Source organism: Hyperolius riggenbachi, chromosome 11, assembly GCF_040937935.1.
Source record: "Hyperolius riggenbachi isolate aHypRig1 chromosome 11, aHypRig1.pri, whole genome shotgun sequence".
NCBI lineage: Eukaryota > Metazoa > Chordata > Amphibia > Anura > Hyperoliidae > Hyperolius > Hyperolius riggenbachi.
Window position 1 is genome coordinate 196,548,591 of NC_090656.1, and position 20,756 is coordinate 196,569,346.

At 48.4% G+C, this 20,756-nt stretch overlaps 1 protein-coding gene across 1 annotated transcript in view; it reads right to left on the bottom strand.

Moving 5' to 3' along the window:
• RAPSN (receptor associated protein of the synapse) overlaps positions 1–20,756 on the bottom strand; it is a 107,636-nt gene that overhangs the window by 23,465 nt on the left and 63,415 nt on the right. The window contains exons 2-3 of the mRNA XM_068261546.1: positions 9,077–9,415; positions 6,998–7,156 (exon numbers count right to left, since the gene is read on the bottom strand). Of these exons, the coding sequence (XP_068117647.1) occupies positions 6,998–7,156; positions 9,077–9,415 (498 nt within the window). The remainder of the gene's footprint in view (positions 1–6,997; positions 7,157–9,076; positions 9,416–20,756) is intronic.

Genomic DNA, 20,756 nt, shown 5'->3' on the forward strand with positions numbered 1-20,756 from the left:
ATATGACGAGTTTGAGGAGATGGAAGAGGAGGGTATGGACAATGTGGACATAGACCCAGATTTTGTTTGTGAACGAGAACATCGCCGTCGTAGCAGCAGCACAGATGAGTCTGTTGAAGAACCCACTGCTGCACGAGTTCGCCTTGTGCCACAAGGTAGGCGGCGTGCAATTTCAGGCACCACAAGCGTGGAAGTTCAAGTGAGAGGCAAAAGAGGAGCAAACAGAAATCGCCAGCAAGGAGGCAGGTGCTCCAAAGTCTGGGCTTTCTTTGAAGACTGCACTGAGGATGTTACCATGGCGATTTGCAAGGTGTGCAAGACCCGCCTGAGCAGGGGGAAAAGTATTAACAACCTCTCCACCACCAGCATGAGCCGCCACATGCTATCCAAACATCCCACTCTGTGGGCAAACGCGGCAGGACAGGGTACCAGCAACACTGCCTCCCTTGGGTTCACCAGACTCACCACCAGACCCGCCTCAGCAGCAGCAGTAGCCCAGCCATTGCGTGGTTCACAACATTCACAAACATCAGACGACGCTGACACTGTCACTTTCCGGAGTAGTGCTCTTGAGGTCTCCCAGTGTTCATCAAACACAACAACCAACAGCCCTTCCGTGTGCAGCGCTACGGTTCAGTTGTCTGTGTCGGAGATGTTTGAGTGCAAGAGGAAATTGCCAGCAAATGACCCCCGGGCCGTGGCAGTAACAGCCAGCATAGCCAAGCTTCTGGCCTGCGAAATGCTGCCATATCGAGTGGTGGAGACAAACAGCTTCAAGGGCATGATGTCAGTGGCCATCCCACGGTACGTGGTTCCCAGCCGCTACCACTTTGCGCGCTCTGCAGTGCCTGAGTTGCATGAGCACGTGGTCAGCAAAATAACCCGAAGCTTGAAGAATGCCATTGCCTGCAAGGTTCACCTCACCACTGACACTTGGACGAGTGCGTTCGGACAGGGTCGATACATCTCCCTTACCGCGCACTGGGTGAACCTTGTGGAGCCTGGCAGCGATTCCTCACCTGCTACGGCGCGGGTGTTGCCCACGCCGCAAACAGCTGCACCGCCGTCCCTCCCACTGGATAACAACAGCAGCACCTACCTCTCTGACTCCTTCTCCTCCAACGCATCTTAAAGCTGTACCTCATCCGGAAACGCTAACCCAGCAGCAGTAGGATCGTGGAAGCAGTGCAGCACAGCTGTTGGCATGCGTCAGCAAGCGTTGCTGAAGCTGATCTGCCTTGGGGATAAGCAGCACACAGGGGAGGAAATTTGGAAGGGAATAAAGGAACAGACGGATTTGTGGCTGGCACCGCTGGACCTGAAACCGGGCATGGTTGTGTGTGATAATGGGAGTAATCTCATTCGCGCTTTAAGGTTGGCTAAGCTGACACACATCCCTTGCCTGGCGCACGTGATGAACCTAGTAGTTCAGCGGTTCCTGAGGACATACCCAGGCGTGGCCGATCTTCTGTTGAAGGTGCGTCGAGTGGCCAAACATTGTAGAAATTCCAGTACTGCTTCGGGGGCACTCGCCAAGATGCAGGAGCGCTTCAATCTCCCCCACCATCGCTTGCTGTGTGATGTCCCTACGCGCTGGAATTCTACGCTGCACATGCTAGCCCGCTTTTGTGAGCAGAAGAGTGCAGTGGTCCAGTACATGACGGCGCAGTACCGAGGCGCATCCGGACAGCTGCCAAGCTTCTGTGGATCCGATTGGGCCAACATGTTGGACCTCTGCCAAGTCCTCCAAAATTTTGAGCAATCCACGTTGCTTGTGAGCAGTGACAACTCTTCAGTCAGCATTACCATACCACTGCTGTGTTTACTGAAGAGGTCAGTGTTGAAAATCAAGGAAACAGCTGTCATGATGCAACTGGGGGAATCTGAAGGAGAAAACGATCAGCGTGATGGTACCAACATCAGGCCATCCGCCTCAGGGAACGCTGGCCCCAGCAGCTATGACGAAGAAGAGGAGGAGGAACAGCTGGAGTTGGAGCAGGAATTTCATGCCACCACTGACGAGGGCCAGAGCGGTGCACGTTGGACTTCCACAATTCAGCGCGAATGGTCAGCAGAAGCAGACCAGGAGGAAGGTGACGACTATGATGCATCACAACAACTATCACAACGCTCACAAGAGGATGATGAGGATTCTGGTAGGACTCTGGCACACATGGCTCAATTCATGCTAGACTGCATTGAACGCGACCCACGCATTGTGCGCATTCTGGACAACACCAATTACTGGGTTTATACCCTTCTGGATCCACGGTACAAACACAATGTTCCAAAACTGCTTGAAGAAAGAGTCAGACAGGTCAAAATGGAAGAATACCAGCAGGCCCTTGTGGAGACTTTAGAGAGGAGATTGACATCCTCCCCCTCCTCTAGCCAGTTGTACGCCGACAGACTGACTTCCGCAAACCCAGGACGACCAGGAGGGCAGCAAACAACGCAAGCCGCAGCTAGTGCCCAAAAGGGAATGGTATCGGCAGTGTCCTTGGAGTGGGAAAATTTTCTGACACCCATGCAGCAGCAGCCCACTGAACAGCAAGCGTGCAGATCCACCTCCAACACCGATCGCCTGGAGAAGATGGTCAAGGACTACATGTCAGATGACGTAGCTGTGTCGAACAATCCATCTGCACCCTTCAACTATTGGGTATCGAAGCTAGACACCTGGCACGAACTGGCAATGTACGCAATAGAGGTGCTGGCTTGCCCGGCAGCCAGCGTTATGTCGGAACGCTGTTTCAGTGCTGCCGGAGGCATCGTCACAGATCGGCGTATCCGCCTCTCCACAGAAAATGCAGACCGTCTGACTCAAATTAAAATGAATCAATCCTGGATTGGAAATGACTACGCAACACTCCAGGACCCCAACCAAGTAACATGACCAATGAACATCTGGGATGGTGTAGCGTTTCCGGTCCCTGTTTATTGAACCTCTCATCTGTATTACATTTATGACTGCATGGCGGCAAAAAGCATTGCTGCTATATCCGCACGCTTTTTGTCCTCATGCAAGGCCTGGGTTGTTGTGTCTCAAAAAGCATGGCCTTCTCCTCCTGCGCCTCCTCCTGTTCCATCAAGTCTGCTGCTGCTGGGTTAGCGTTGCCGCGTGGTCCCTGTTTATTGAACCACTTATCTTTATTACATTTATGACTGCATGGCGGTACAAAGCATGCTATCCGCACGCTTTTTGTCCTCATGCAAGGCCTGGGTTGTTGTGTCTCAAAAAGCATGGCCTTCTCCTCCTGCGCCTGCTCCTGTTCCATCACGTGTGCTGCTGCTGGGTTAGCGTTGCCGGTCCCTGTTTATGGAACCTCTTATCTTTATTACATTTATGACTGCATGGCGGTACAAAGCATGCTATCCGCACGCTTCTTGTCCTCATGCAAGGCCTGGGTTGTTGTGTCTCACAAAGCGTGGCCTTCTCCTCCTGCGCCTCCTCCTGTTCCATCGCGTCTGCTGCTGCTGGGTTAGCGTTGCCGCGTGGTCCCTGTTTATTGAACCACTTATCTTTATTACATTTATGACTGCATGGCGGTACCTCATGCAAGGCCTGGGTTGTTGTGTCTCACAAAGCGTGGCCTTCTCCTCCTGCGCCTCCTCCTGTTCCATCACGTCTGCTGCTGCTGGGTTAGCGTTGCCGCGTGGTCCCTGTTTATTGAACCACTTATCTTTATTTAATTTATGACTGCATGGCGGTACCTCATGCAAGGCCTGGGTTGTTGTGTCTCACAAAGCGTGGCCTTCTCCTCCTGCGCCTCCTCCTGTTCCATCACGTCTGCTGCTGCTGGGTTAGCGTTGCCGCGTGGTCCCTGTTTATTGAACCACTTATCTTTATTACATTTATGACTGCATGGCGGTACAAAGCATGCTATCCGCACGCTTCTTGTCCTCATGCAAGGCCTGGGTTGTTGTGTCTCACAAAGCGTGGCCTTCTCCTCCTGCGCCTCCTCCTGTTCCATCACGTCTGCTGCTGCTGGGTTAGCGTTGCCGCGTGGTCCCTGTTTATTGAACCACTTATCTTTATTACATTTATGACTGCATGGCGGTACAAAGCATGCTATCCGCACGCTTCTTGTCCTCATGCAAGGCCTGGGTTGTTGTGTCTCACAAAGCGTGGCCTTCTCCTCCTGCGCCACCCTCCTCCTGTTCCATCACGTGTGCTGCTGCTGGGTTAGCGTTACCGGTCCCTTTTCCTGGAACCTCTTATATGTATTACATTTATGACTGCATGCCAACAAAAAGCATGTTACCTGTGCAAAGAAAACAGACATTTCCCGCATTTAAAAGACAGTTTTCCCTTTGAAACTTTAAAATCGATTTTCTCAAAAACTATAAGCTCTTTTTGCTAAATTTTTTTTCCTCTTGTACCCACTCCCAAGGTGCACATACCCTGTAAATTTGGGGTATGTAGCATGTAAGGAGGCTTTACAAAGCACAAAAGTTCGGGTCCCCATTGACTTCCATTATGTTCGGAGTTCGGGTCGAACACCCGAACATCGCGGCCATGTTCGGCCCGAACCCGAACATCTAGATGTTCGCCCAACACTAGGCAGAGCCCTTAACCATTACACTATCCAACCACTGGATTAAAAGGGGGAGATCACTGATAAAGAGGGTAGATCACTGATGAAGAGGGGCTGATCTCTGATGAAGAGGGGCTGATCTCTGATGAAGAGGGGCTGATCTCTGATGAAGAGGTGGTGATCTCTGATGAAGAGGTGGTGATCTCTGATGAAGAGGTGGTGATCTCTGATGAAGAGGTGGTGATCTCTGATGAAGAGGTGGTGATCTCTGATGAAGAGGTGGTGATCTCTGATGAAGAGGGGCTGTTCTCTGATGAAGAGGGGCTGATCTCTGATGAAGAGGTGGTGATCTCTGATGAAGAGGGGCTGATCGCTGATGAAGAGGGGCTGATCTCTGATGAAGAGGTGGTGATCTCTGATTAAGAGGTGGTGATCTCTGATGAAGAGGGGCTGATCTCTGATGAAAAAAAGGCTGATCTCTGATGAAGAGGGGATGATCTCTGATGAAGAGGGGCTGATCACTGATGAAGAGAGAGCGATCCCTGATGAAAAGGGGCTGATCTCTGATGAAGAGGGGCTGATCTCTGATGAAAAAAGGCTGATCTCTGATGAAGAGGGGATGATCTCTGATGAAGAGGGGCTGATCACTGATGAAGAGAGAGCGATCCCTGATGAAAAGGGGCTGATCTCTGATGAAGAGGGGCTGATCTCTGATGAAGAGGGGCTGATCTCTGATGAAGAGGAGCTGATCACTGATGAAGAGAGGGAGATCCCTGATGAAGAGGGGCTGATCTCGGATGAAGATGAAGTGAGGTAGATCCCTGATGAAGAGGCGGTGATGCCTGATGAAGAGGGGCTGATCTCTGATGAAGAACATCTGATCTCCGAGGAAGAGGGGGTGATCCCTGATAAAGGGAATGTGATGAATGATGAAGAGGTGATCCCTGATGAAGAGGGGGTGATCCAAAACACATATTTTTTCCCCAAACTAGTGTGAAAATTCCTTTAGCTGTGAAAATAAAGTGAATAAAGATATTGGATCCTGCAATGTTTGTCTGGAGACAATTGTCCCATCCAAATCTGAGCCTGGAAGTGTGGTGTGTGGAAAGGAACAGGAGCCTCAGACTGAGATAACAGACACTATACCGGGATGACAGCTGACACTAAACAAAGTGCATATATGCTGGCCATAATGACAGGTCCAAAGCCATCAAATCTGGTGAGAAGTTAGTGTGGAACATCACTGTGATGATTTGGTGGCCAACCTCCAGAAAACATTTGAGTCTAGGCTAGGGCACCTGTACTGTGTCATCCCTGGACCTTCTGTGGAGACTTGGTAAGCATGGGGGAAGGGGGCTGTGTTTAGGTTTTCAGGAGGGAAAGTCTGAGGAGCCAGTTGAAAAAAAAAATCACCCTGCAGTCAGCTAGGATTTATAAATTTGACAGAAAATTAAAATTTCACTTCCATTCAAAAGTGGAAGAGCCTTAGGGCCCATTTCACACAATGCATTGCATCTCGTCACGGTATGTTCCCCCACTGCTTACCATCACAGTGCGCATTAGTCTCTATGGAGACTGGCTACACTACCCACGGTGTAACATGATGCGGGGGAAGTGATTACAACAACACAGAGGAGACGCAGACTCTGCAGTGTGTTGCCGAACGGTACAAGAGGTACCGTGCAGAAAGCATTTGCATTGGAGTCTATAGGGCCTATTTAGATTGTTGTGGTGGCGGTGCCGCGCGCACGCCCAGATAAGGCAAAAAAAAAAATTTAAAACAGTGATGTGCTTCAGCAGGGACCATGTCACTGATCGGGTGGTGGAGCTAGGAAAATCACCATGTTGGCTCTGTCCACCGCAGGATGTAGGAAATAGGACATGCTGCAGTGCAAGTGCCCTGCCCCAACCTCTTATGCCATAGGACAATTGCACCACACTATGGGCTTGATTCACAAATCACGGGCGTGATATGCTTAGTGCGCGGGTTAGCACGCGTACAGGTTTGCGCACCGTAAAGTAAAGATTTGCACGCATTAGCTTTCCCCGTTCACATGCTAACCCATATTTTAGCGAGTGAACGGGGACGTTAATGCGCACAAACCTTTACTATTATGTGCACAAACCTGTACGCGCGCTAACCCGTGCGCTAAGCATATCACGTCCCCGATATCATTTATCACAGCTTTGTGAATCAAACCTCATATGTGAAAGTAGCCCTAATAGCAGCATCTATAGGGACAAGCTAAATGGGAAATATTGCCCTGCTAAAATCTCTCTAGGGGTCGATAATCCCTACTTACCAATTAACCACTTTCTACAGAATGCCAGTTCTAGAAAATCATGGCTGTCTGCAGCTGGAAATGTTATTTTGAACAGCCGTGGTGGAGTTACTTTAAAGCCCATGATCTGGAGAGAACATCACTCCTAATTCCTCTGGCATGATGTGGGTGACGTACCTCACAGCACTCCATTGCATCCGTTAAACGATCAAGCTTTCGATAGGCCACTGCCATGTGGTACTGGCTCATCGCTCTGTATTTCAGGCTCCAGCCCTTCCCGTAGTCGTTGACCAGTTCAGCTGCCTTACATGGAAAGAAAAGAGCCTTTTCAAGGTCCTGTGGAGAAGATACAAGCGCCTGAATGGTGACATCATCAATCAGTGTACATACAATATGAATGTGGGACTAAGAATGCAACACCAGATCACTGTCATATCACTCCTAGAACATAAAAATAGCGGCTATCTGGTAAAAGTTTGATTTAAGGAATTGCTCCACAGCCACAACAAGGACATATTTTTCCCAGGTGAAACAGAGTTGACCACAGTTAGATGGTCAATCTCTCCTTCCTCTCCGGGCTAAAGCTGCTGGAGTTCCTGAAAGATTGGACATGGAAGTGCAAGGGAGCAGCTCAAAGTCACAGCAGAGCTCCTTATAAAAATAGATGAGGTCCTCACCAAAAATAATTTATATCTCTACAATACCCAGTTTACTACAGAGATCTCCAGCGCCCTTTTTCCCCCTTCCCTTTTAAGGGCCATTTTACACTTAATGCCTTGCTATGGGCTGCATTGTGTTTTTTCCTCCATAGCAGTGCATTGTAAAAAAAAAGCTTCAGCTTTTTAGCGTATTGCGTGAAAGAGGCCATAGGGAAACATGGGGGCATTGGGAAGCCTCCCCGTGGCGCTCCTGGATAGTGCTTATGTAGCATAAACTACTGTAATTCCCGCAGGGCAACCGCTTTGCGGTATTGGTTTTTGACCCTGCATAGTTTGGCATGCAAAAGAAAATGCATATTTGCGTGAGCTATGCCTCATGACAAGCCAATTAGGCCAGATTTGCAAAGCCAGATTTGTTAAGGCTCGTACACACGTCTGATCAAAGGCAACAACGGGTCCTACATCACCTCCCGCTGGGCGGGTTGTCAGCAGACAGTACAGCGTGTGTACAGTCTGTCGGGCGGATTGCTCAGAAACAGCCTTATCAGTCCACCGACAGACTGTACACACGCTGTACTGTCTGCTGAAAACCCGCCCAGCGGGAGGTGACGACGGACCCGTCGTTGCCTTTGATCAGACGTGTGTACGAGCATTTAGGGTTACACTTAGTGTTTGAGCACGCATAAATTTTCTTGTTCTAAGCATTGTAAAAAAAGCTTCAGTTTTTTAGCGTATTGCGTGAAAGAGGGGATAGGGAAACATGGACACTGGACTGCACATCAGTTGATCAGTTGACAGCAACTTATATAGTGTAAAAGGATCCTTACCACTCACCCTTTTGACATGAACGCCAAAGAAGTACCTTCATGTTCAATAAAGATTTTGTTTATTCTTTTGGATGCCTTCCACATCACTAAATAACTGATTAACTTGTATCTCTATTAGGGCTGTTATTTTTTATTTTCCATAAAACACCTCTTCTTTAGAGAGCTAGCAAAGCTAATGACTCTCTACCAGGCCTGATTGGGGCAGGTTTACCTCACTTGTGCATTAGGTGGTTATTTCTTGGAAACCAGGGTTGGCGAGTACCGCCTCCATTTACCACTATCTACACCCAGACCAGGCGCTAGCATTAAGGCAAAAGGGGTAACTGCCCCAAGATCCCCAAGCACTACCTACCCCTCCAATGCTGCTGGATACCCCCAGGTCCCCCACTGTACTTTTTTGTCAGGATTGCAGCTCACCTGTCCCGACGTGCTGCTCTGTCTCTGTCATGACCCGGGCCGTCACATCATTACGCATAACGTGCCGGGTCACTGAGAAGAGGCAGACAGCAAGGATGAAGACGAGGAGCATGGATAGAACAGCATGCCAGGAAGGGTGAGTTACAGTGCAACCACAAATCATGCAGGGCACCAGGGAGGACAGCTCGAGTGCCCTGGGGCTGAATTTCCTCCCCAGGTTACCTTTGCCCTGGGCCCCATTGGAGCTTGTACCAGCCTTATCTACTCCATTTGAGCTCTCAGTCTGTCCTGTTTTTGTCTTTATGGAAGGTTCCTGGGAGTGATTCTTCAAGGCTCACTCCTATTGTGCTCACCTTGAGCTGCGTGTAGAGACCCCCAAGGCTACAGCATACCCGGCACTCCAGCATCTTATCGTCATTATTGTGAGCGTATCTCAGAGCCTTCTCGAAGCATTCCAAGGCCTTCTGAAAGACGCTGAGCCCCAGGTAGGCATTCCCCAGACTCAGGGACACCTGTCCATTCAGGTGCAGGCTGACAGATGTCCCCTGCATGTTCAGACACGTCTTGCAGTAGGAGATGGTCTTCTGAAACTCACACAGCTTCTCATTGCTGCGGGCCAGGTTCAGGTAGCTCTCTGTTAGGTAGTCGGGGTCCTCCAGCTCTCGCGCCGTGTCAATCTGGATTACAGCAAACTACGGACAAAGGAGAAGTAAGCAGTGTGAGCGAAGGCATTTTTATTCATATGTGCATGAAGGTTCTCATCCACTCACATCATTGTACATGCATAGGAGTAACAACATAGCTACAACTGCAGTTTTTGCATTCTACAAGACATTTTTGGAGGTTGGTTCACAAAGCTTACTTGCGATTTATGGAAGCTGCCATATTTATTTCCTTTTAAACAATACCAGTTGCCTGGCAGTCCTGCTGGTCTTTCTGGCCAGTAGGGTGTAAATCACACATCTAAAACAAGCATGCAGCTAATCTTGTCAGATTTGTCATAGATGTGTCATAGATATCTGATCTGCATGCTTGTTCAGGGTCTATGGCTTAAAGTATTAGAAGCGGAGGATCAGCAGGACAGTCAGGCAATGTGCATTATTTAAAAGGAATAAACATGTCAGCCTCCATATCCCTCTCACATTGGGTTGCCTTTAACTGTTGAAGTGAACCTCCGGACTAAAAATCTACTCAGCAGAACTGAAAAGGTTTGGTGTTTCTTTAACAGTTTCACAGCATCAGAACTTTGTTTTTCTTACCAAAGCATCATTTTTAGCTGCATTTTTAGCTAAGCTCCACCCATCAAAGAAAAAAAGCCCGGGCTTTTTTTCCCTGATGCTGTGCAGAGCATGATGGGATTTCCTATGTTGTTATTCACGTTGCCTAGCAACTAGGAGAGGTGCTCAGGACATAGGACAGTTGGAACTGTGTCTCATTCTCCCTGTCACCTCCTTTCAACCAAAAAGATGGGTGCCATCAAAAAATCAAACATTTGCCTGTTCTTTTAAAACAGGGTGGGTAAGAGATTATATTACCTATCTATTTTTAATTAACATAACTAATATAACTTAATGACACTATGTTTGTTTAGGCTGGAGTTCCTCTTTAAGGCGCGTACACACGCCATACTGTAGCTAAAGATGGGTCAGTCAGACGGTCCTACTGCTGACAGTAGGACGTGTGCACACGCTGTCGGCAGACTGATGAGACTGTTTCTGACAGATCCGCTCAGGTGCTAATGCATGAGATAAACAGATATGCAGAGATAATTCATAAGGTAAAAGATAAGTAGCTTGATTCACTAAGCTGCGTTAGCACAAGCAGCATGAGATAAAAGATACATGGGCACACTACGCGCGGTGCTGTTTTGTAGCGTGCGCTCCTAAGTTGCACGCACTGCTTGTATTCGCTGCGCAATGTGAAGCAGCATGACTGCGACCTTTTAAACAATACCAGTTGCTTGGCAGCCCTGCTGGTCTATTTGACTGCAGTAGTGGCTGAATCATACCAGAAACAAGCATGCAGCAAATCCAGTTAGATCTGACAACATTGTCAGAAACGCCTGATTTGCATATGCTTGTTCAGTGTCTATGGCTAAAAGTATTTTAGAGGATCAACAGGACAGCCAGGCAACTGGTATTGTTTAAAAGGAAATAAATGTGTCAGCCTCCCTATCCCTCTCACTTCAGTTGTCTGTTAAAGCCATAACTCAGGCTTATATTCTTATGCATATTGAGGAATATATTACAATTTTAATGCTCAAAGGAGGTGTGTATGGGAAGGGTCTGGAGCGGAAATGCTTTATGAATGATAGCCATTGTGGGACTTGTAGTTCCTCAACAGCTGGCGGGCCAAGTTTGCCCATGCCTGGGTTAGATAGAAGGAAAGGTTTAGTTTGAAAAACAAATCTTGGCACTAGAGATGATCAATGAGATGCAAGTAAAGGTTTGTATACACGTCCGATAAAGATCATTCGTTACGAACGATTCGTGACGTTTACACGATATTCAAATTAGACCGAAAAGATCGTTTGTAATGAACGATTGTGTACACACGTGAACGATATAAGTATGAAGTACTGAACGATGAACGATAAAAAAATGCGTGCGCAAACGGGAGTGACGTTATGACAGGCAATAAGAACATGCGTACTACTCCACAGATAATCATTATCGGATGATCTTTGTACACACTGCAACGATTGAACGATTATCTTTCAAAAAAAATCCGCCGTGTTGGATCGGTCGGATTGAGCGATAACGGTCGTTATCGTCCAAAAAAACGATCGTTGGAAAATTTGGAACGCACGATTATCGGTCCGATTGTCGTTATCGTTCGTTTTCGAACGATCGTTATCGTACGTGTGTACTCAGCTTAATTCTGAGTTGATGCAGGATTATGTACATTTTGTATGCAAATTAATTGAAACTGGCCAGTCAAGTCTAATGGTACGTACACACTTGCGACTATAGTCATTTGAAACAGCAGCTTAACGATCGGTCTGCCGACAATCGGCAAACGATCATTAAGTACAACGACAAACGAACGATATCGGCACGATGAGAAAATCCAACAGGACAGATCATATTGAACGACAATCGTTACAAAAATATAGTGTGTACAGTTATCTGCCGAGAACGATCGTTACAAGGGCCAATGCGCCTGCGTTGGATTTTGGCCAGCTTCCGTACTTCCTGTGTAGCGCGGCCTGTAAAGATTGTTACATTACACATTTCAAATAAACTTTGTTTGCAAGTTAACTATCATATATTTGTATCTATTGTAACCCCATGTTTGTGGGGTTTTTTTTTATTTTATATAAATATATACGCAACATTTAACTCTGATCTTCTTTTCTGCAAGAACAATCGTTAAAATGTGTATGATGATTGCTGCATCCCATCGTTGCATTCCAATTGTTCCAATACTGTTCATCTGGTAACTATCATTCCTTGTAAACGATCGATATCGCAAGTGTGTACGTAGCATATGTAATTTGATTGGTCCATTCAAGACACACATATTTGCATACAGAATTTATATAAACTGCATTAACTTGGAATTTTTTGCATCTCATTGACCATCCTTCCTCGTCACTAGGCTCTAAGGTAACCCAAGGTTCCAATCCTATTTCGTGAATTCCACACACCCTTTTCTCCCCCCCCCCCCCCCCCAGACATATTTTTTCTGGTATGCTGGGGGGGGGGGGTGAGGTAGGGGTAGGGGAGCGTGAGTGATCTCAGAATTGCATTGGCAGCAGCAATCCAGAGGGTATGTGACTCCTCTCTCTAGTGACAAGGTGACCCGGCATCAGGAGGAGGGGGCGGGGCCAGCACAGCTCTCTTGCCATAGCTTTGCCACCTTGCACGAATACCATCGTATTACCATTATTACACAGTGCTGAGTGGTGCTGGAGGGCGGTCCAACACTTTGATCTACATAGGGGGATCCTGTGCTGGGCCTACTGTAAGCCTAAATACTCCCACGTAATATTTATATTATGTGGCGCAGTGACGGAGGGTGGGGAACCTAGTCCGACACTTTAATCTGAAGGGGATGACGCTGTGCCGGATGTTATTCTGCAACAGCACCATCTAGTGGCAGCAAGTTTTCCAATGTCGGACTATGGAGGAAAAAGCTAATGTCCAGGTACATCAGAGCAGCCTATAGGCACAGATGTCCTGGCACTCTAGACTTCGTCCTCCATGAACCTACAAAAACCCACCAAACTGCACCGCAAGTGTTCTGGCTGGCCCAGCTGTCACTTCTCACTTACTTCCCTTGCCTGGTGTAGGTAGCTCTATGTGCCATTTAGTTTTAGGTACCCTCAATAGTAGCCAGAGGTGCCCCCAAGTATTAGGTAGCCAAAGGTACCCTCAGTATTAAGTAGCTAGAGGTGCCCCCAAGTATTAGGTAGCCAGAGGTACCCTCAGTATTAAGTAGCTAGAGGTGCCCCAAAGTATTTGGTAACTAGAGGTGCCCCAAGTTGAAGGAAGATCTCGTCAGCGGAATGCTGAGAGCTGGGTTAGTAACCTCTCGTTTACACTCTGCTTGGGCCTCTGCACAGGGAAAGAAGAGAGGGAGGGATGCACTCAGAGACGGGAGCTGCCTTTCCATCATCAGCCGCCTGTAGGCACGTGCCTTCAGTACCTTATGGTAAATCAGCCCTGCCAATGTCCCACATAGTTCGACATAGGATTGGAAAAGGCTAAATGCCAATTAGAACTGTGTTTGGCCCCTTTAATAAGTAGAGGCATGTACATTTCCATTAAAAACTTGATGTGTTGTTTAACACGTACTTTTCAATTTTACATTATTTATTCATCAGGAAACTAATGGAAGGAGAAAGAACAGCACATGCATTTCTGATGTGCTGAATTTGTCCCAGGAATTCAGAGGTGTTGAAAGAATCAACAAAGAGCAAGTCTGAAAAACTTATTAGGTTAATTAGCATTTTCCCAGCAGCAGCCAAACCGGTGTTATGTTAATCGAGAGCTGACTTGGTGTTACCGAGTATCCTGGGGACTCTTTGCCCCACACATACAATACACTTTCATTAGTTTCTCTGCAGTCAGATGAAGAAGCAACATCTCCCAAATTCCTGATAAGTGGTCATTAGTTGGGCGAACACCTAGATGTTCGGGTTCGCGAACGTTCGCCGAACATCGCCGCGATGTTCGGGTGTTCGCGCCGAACTCCGAACATAATGGAAGTCAATGGGGACCCGAACTTTCGTGCTTTGTAAAGCTTCCTTACATGCTACATACCCCAAATTTGCAGGGTATGTGCACCTTGGGAGTGGGTACAAGAGGAAAAAAAATATTTGAAAAAGAGCTTATAGTTTTTGAGAAAATTGATTGTAAAGTTTCAAAGGAAAAACTGTCTTTTAAATGTTGAAAATGTCATGTTTCTTTGCACAGGTAACATGCTTTTTGTCGCCATGCAGTCATAAATGTAATACAGAGAAGAGGTTCCAGGAAAAGGGACCGGTAACGCTAACCCAGCACAAGCAGCAGAACACGTGATGGAACAGGAGGAGGCGCAGGAGGAGAAGGCCACGCTTTTTGAGACACAACAACCCAGGCCTTGCATGAGGACAAGAAGCGTGCGGATATAGCAATGCTTTTTGCCGCCATGCAGTCATAAATGTAATAAAGATGAGAGGTTCCATAAACAGGGACCGGTAACGCTAACCCAGCACCAGCAGCAGCACACGTGATGGAACAGGAGGAGGCGCAGGAGGAGAAGGCCACGCTTTGAGACACAACAACCCAGGCCTTGCATGAGGACAAGAAGCGTGCGGATAGCAAGCTTTGTACCGCCATGCAGTCATAAATGTAATAAAGATAAGTGGTTCAATAAACAGGGACCACGCGGCAACGCTAACCCAGCAGCAGCAGACGTGATGGAACAGGAGGAGGCGCAGGAGGAGAAGGCCACGCTTTGAGACACAACAACCCAGGCCTTGCATGAGGACAAGAAGCGTGCGGATAGCATGCTTTGTACCGCCATGCAGTCATAAATGTAATAAAGATAAGTGGTTCAATAAACAGGGACCACGCGGCAACGCTAACCCAGCAGCAGCAGACGTGATGGAACAGGAGGAGGCGCAGGAGGAGAAGGCCACGCTTTGTGAGACACAACAACCCAGGCCTTGCATGAGGACAAGAAGCGTGCGGATAGCATGCTTTGTACCGCCATGCAGTCATAAATGTAATAAAGATAAGTGGTTCAATAAACAGGGACCACGCGGCAACGCTAACCCAGCAGCAGCAGACGTGATGGAACAGGAGGAGGCGCAGGAGGAGAAGGCCACGCTTTGTGAGACACAACAACCCAGGCCTTGCATGAGGACAAGAAGCGTGCGGATAGCATGCTTTGTACCGCCATGCAGTCATAAATGTAATAAAGATAAGTGGTTCAATAAACAGGGACCACGCGGCAACGCTAACCCAGCAGCAGCAGACGTGATGGAACAGGAGGAGGCGCAGGAGGAGAAGGCCACGCTTTGTGAGACACAACAACCCAGGCCTTGCATGAGGACAAGAAGCGTGCGGATAGCATGCTTTGTACCGCCATGCAGTCATAAATGTAATAAAGATAAGTGGTTCAATAAACAGGGACCATGCGGCAACGCTAACCCAGCAGCAGCAGACGTGATGGAACAGGAGGAGGCGCAGGAGGAGAAGGCCATGCTTTTTGAGACACACCAACCCAGGCCTTGCATGAGGACAAAAAGCGTGCGGATATAGCAGCAATGCTTTTTGCCGCCATGCAGTCATAAATGTAATACAGATGAGAGGTTAAATAAACAGGGACCGGAAACGCTAAACCATCCCAGATGTTCATTGGTCATGTTACTTGGTTGGGGTCCTGGAGTGTTGCGTAGTCGTTTCCAATCCAGGATTGATTCATTTTAATTTGAGTCAGACGGTCTGCATTTTCTGTGGAGAGGCGGATACGCCGATCTGTGACGAGGCCTCCGGCAGCACTGAAACAGCGTTCCGACATAACGCTGGCTGCCGGGCAAGCCAGCACCTCTATTGCGTACATTGCCAGTTCGTGCCAGGTGTCTAACTTCATGCCCGGTTTCAGGTCCAGCGGTGCCAGCCACAAATCCGTCTGTTCCTTTATTCCCCTCCAAATTTCCTCCCCTGTGTGCTGCTTATCCCCAAGGCAGATCAGCTTCAGCAACGCTTGCTGACGCATGCCAACAGCTGTGCTGCACTGCTTCCACGATCCTACTGCTGCTGGTGCTGGGTTAGCGTTTCCGGATGAGGTACAGCTTTGAGATGCGTTGGAGGAGAAGGAGTCAGAGAGGTAGGTGCTGCTGTTTTTATCCAGTGGGAGGGACGGCGGTGCAGCTGTTTGCGGCGTGGGCAACACCCGCGCCGTAGCAGGTGAGGAATCGCTGCCAGGCTCCACAAGGTTCACCCAGTGCGCGGTAAGGGAGATGTATCGACCCTGGCCGAATGCACTCGTCCAGGTGTCAGTGGTGAGGTGAACCTTGCAGGCAACGGCATTCTTCAAGCTTCGGGTTATTTTGCTGACCACGTGCTCATGCAACTCAGGCACTGCAGAGCGTGCAAAGTGGTAGCGGCTGGGAACCACGTAACATGGGATGGCCACTGACATCATGCCCTTGAAGCTGTTTGTCTCCACCACTCGATATGGCAGCATTTCGCAGGCCAGAAGCTTGGCTATGCTGGCTGTTACTGCCACGGCCCGGGGGTCAATTGCTGGCAATTTCCTCTTGCGCTCAAGCATCTCCGAGACAGACAACTGAACCGTAGGGCTGTACACCGAAGGGCTGTTGGTTGTTGTGTTTGATGAACACTGGGAGACCTCAAGAGCACTACTCCGGAAAGTGACAGTGTCAGCGTCATCTGATGTTTGTGAATGTTGTGAACCACGCAATGGCTGGGCTACTGCTGCTGCTGAGGCGGGTCTGGTGGTGAGTCTGGTGAACCCAAGGGAGGCAGTGTTGCTGGTGGTACCCTGTCCTGCCGCGTTTGCCCACAGAGTGGGATGTTTGGATAGCATGTGGCGGCTCATGCTGGTGGTGGAGAGGTTGTTAATACTTTTCCCCCTGCTCAGGCGGGTCTTGCACACCTTGCAAATCGCCATGGTAACATCCTCAGTGCAGTCTTCAAAGAAAGCCCAGACTTTGGAGCACCTGCCTTGCTGGCGATTTCTGTTTGCGCCTCTTTTGCCTCTCACTTGAACTTCCACGCTTGTGGTGCCTGAAATTGCGCGCCGCCTACCTTGTGGCACAAGGCGAACTCGTGCAGCAGTGGGTTCTTCAACAGACTCATCTGTGCTGCTGCTACGACGGCGATGTTCTCGTTCACAAACAAAATCTGGGTCTATGTCCACATTGTCCATACCCTCCTCTTCCATCTCCTCAAACTCGTCATATGTCATTGTGGGGGGCCGCCGCCGTGGAGTAGAGCTCCCCAGAACAACCTCTGCGCAGCTCACTCCAACGTCGTCTGGTTATCTGGCAGTTGTGTGCGTGGTGTCGCTGCCAGTTGTGTCAGCTTTGTGCCCACTGGCTCCTTGTAACTGGCTGAGGACTCGGACCTCGTGCGTGATGTGCTGGTGCTGCTTAACCCACTGCTGGACGCTTGAGAGGTCATCCAAGTAATTATCTGGTCCTGTTCTTTTGGATCTGTGAGGGTGGTTGTCCTGGACAACATGGGCGGTATTGAGTGGGTTTTCTTGGGTGCTCCCCTGTGGCCTGTATGTGAACCGTCAGGGGAAACACCTCTTCCCTTGCCCCTCCCTCTTTCACCGGATTTCTTCCTCATTTCACTTATCCTTAAAGTACACGCTGACTGGCAGCACTACAGTGGCAGTACAGAAATGCTATACAGTGGTGGGTGAGCGGTGTACCACTATTGCCAGCAGCGACACAGAGCACAATGCTATACAGTGGCGGGTGAGCGGTGTACTGCTGTTCCCAGCAGACACAGAGTGGCAGTACACACAATGCTAAATAGTCTGGCTGAGCGGTGTACACAGAGTGGCAGTAAACAATGCTATATAGTGTGGCTGAGCGGTGTACACAGAGTGGCAGTAAACAATGCTATATAGTCTGGCTGAGCGGTGTACACAGAGTGGCAGTACACACAATGCTATATAGTCTGGCTGAGCGGTGTACACAGAGTGGCAGTACACACAATGCTAAATAGTCTGGCTGAGCGGTGTACACAGAGTGGCAGTACACACAATGCTATATAGTCTGGCTGAGCAGTGTACACAGAGTGGCAGTACACACAATGCTATATAGTCTGGCTGAGCCGTGTACACAGAGTGGCAGTACACACAATGCTATATAGTCTGGCTGAGCGGTGTACACAGAGTGGCAGTACACACAATGCTATATAGTGTGGCTGAGCGAGGTACACAGTGGCAGTACACACAATGCTATATAGTCTGGCTGAGCGGTGTACACAGAGTGGCAGTAAACACAATGCTATATATAGCGTGGCTGAGCGAGGTACACAGTGGCAGTACACACAATGCTATATAGTCTGGCTGAGCGGTGTACACAGAGTGGCAGTAAACAATGCTATATATAGTGTGGCTGAGCGAGGTACACAGTGGCAGTAAACAATGCTATATATAGTGTGGCTGAGCGAGCGGTGTACTACTGTTCCCAGCAGCGACACACAATGACTGGGGGGGACCCTGGCTAGCGTGGCTGGAGAGCGAACTACCCTGCCTGCCTACCCAAAGCTAAACCCACAGAGAAATGGCGGGGATATGACGTGGTTCGGGTATTTATTTACCCGAACCACGTGACAGTTCGGCCAATCAGAGCGCGTTCGGGTCCGAACCACGTGACCCGTTCGGCCAATCACAGCGCTAGCCGAACGTTCGGGGAACGTTCGGCCATGCGCTCTTAGTTCGGCCATGCGGCCGAACGGTTTGGCCGAGCACCATCAGGTGTTTGGCCGAACTCGAACATCACCCGAACAGGGTGATGTTCTGCAGAACCCGAACAGTGGCGAGCACTGTTCGCCCAACACTAGTGGTCATAAAACTTGTTTATGGCTGAGACTTAGGGCTCGTTTCCACTATTGCGGTGCGGAATCGCCTGGATTCCACCGCTGATGAAATTGCATGCGGATGAGATTCCCCATGCGTTTTTTTGCCGTGGATTCGCATGCAAATTCACATAGGTGAGGGTATATGCGATTTTAACCATGTCACTGCCTGTGTGAATTTAAATTGGTACCTATGCAAATTCGCAAAAAACGCATGGAGAAAACGCATGCGATTTCCCTATTAAATACATTGAATGCGATTCGCATGCGATTCGCATGCATTCCACTCGCAGGCGAATTATGCGGCTCTTTTGTGCGTTTTTTCACCGCTGAAAAAAACGCACCTCAACAACGCTACAGGGGAAACAGGCCTATCCACTTGCATTACATGTGCAAATCCGCATGCGTTAGACGCATGCGGATTCGCGATAGTGGAAACGAGCCCTTAAAATCACTTGAGGACCACAGTGTTAAACCCCCCTAAAGACCGGGCCATTTTTTAACAAAGAGACACTGAAGCGGAAAAAAAATGATGATTTGTGTGATTTGTGTGATTTGTATGTGTAGCACAGCTAAGAAATAAAACATTAAGATCAGATACATCAGTCTAATTGTTTCCAGTACAGGGAGAGTTAAGAAACTCCAGTTGTTATCTCTATGCACAAAAGCCATTAACCTCTACGACTTTCATGCTGGATACACACCATGAGTTTCCACGTCGAATGCGTCCGTCGATATGCGTCGATTCGATTATTTCCGAGCATTTCCGAACGAATTTCGATGATTTTTAGGTCGATTGCCATGTAAAGTATGGCAAATCGACCTAACGATCCATCGAAGCTTGAATCGGACATGTCGGAAATAATTGAATCGACGCGTATTGACGGACGCATCGAATGCGGAAACGCATGGTGTGTATCCAGCATCAAAGTCGTGGAGAGGGCTGTTATCTGACTTTTATTATCTCAACTGTTTACTTTTTCTCTGCCAGAGGAGAGGTCATTAGTTCACAGACTGCTCTGAAAGAATCATTTTGAATGCTGAGTGTTGCGTAATCTGCACATATTGGAGAATGATGCAATGTTAGAAAAAACACTATATACCTGAAAATAAAAATATGAGAATATTTTCTTTGCTGCTAATCTTCTAGTAATTATTCATAGTACACAACCAATTCATTATATCATATTTTTTTTTCCGCTTCAGTGTCTCTTTAAGGCCTCGCTGCATGGCCGTCCAAGTGATTCTCCCCCCCCCCCCCCCCTTTTCTCCCCACCAACAGAGCTCTCTGTTGGTGGGGTCTGACCGCTCCCCCAATGTTTATTTTTATTTTTTTTTTAGTAAATACTTTTGTCTTTTATTTTTAAATAAAATGCTTATTTTTTATTTTTTTTTATCCCTCTCCATCCCTCCTCCCGTCAGCCTATCACACCGTTTGGCTGTGATAAGCCTCAGCCTATCCAAGCGGATCGCTCCTGAGTCCCCCAGGGGGACAGCCATGTCACACGGCTGTTCCCAGTACAGCACTGCCTTAGATCACAGCGCTGTACTAAGTAAATAGACGGCAGTTTCGCCGTCTAAGTCTCCTAGCGTCAATGAGCTCCGTCATTCATGTGGAGATGGGCGCAATCTCCTGCAAATCCCTGCCCCAGGACTTGACGCCAATTGGCGTTAGGCAGTCCTGGGGCTGCCGCCTTGATTACGCCCATGGGCGTTAGGCGGTCGTTAGGTAGCAGACCTGAACTCAGAACTTTCTCTCTGCTCTAAAAGATTAGTCACAGCATGATAACCTTTAGGCTTTGTTCACATCTAAAATCGAAATCGCAGATGGCTGCGTTTTGCAAGTGATTCTTTTTCCCTCCTGGGGTTTACCTGCACGCTACGATTTTGTGTACAGTGCTTTTCAAAGCGCTTTTGCAGAGCGATTCTATATTTTTCACTTTCTGACACAAGTCAGGAAGTGAATTCTTTGACCTGGAAA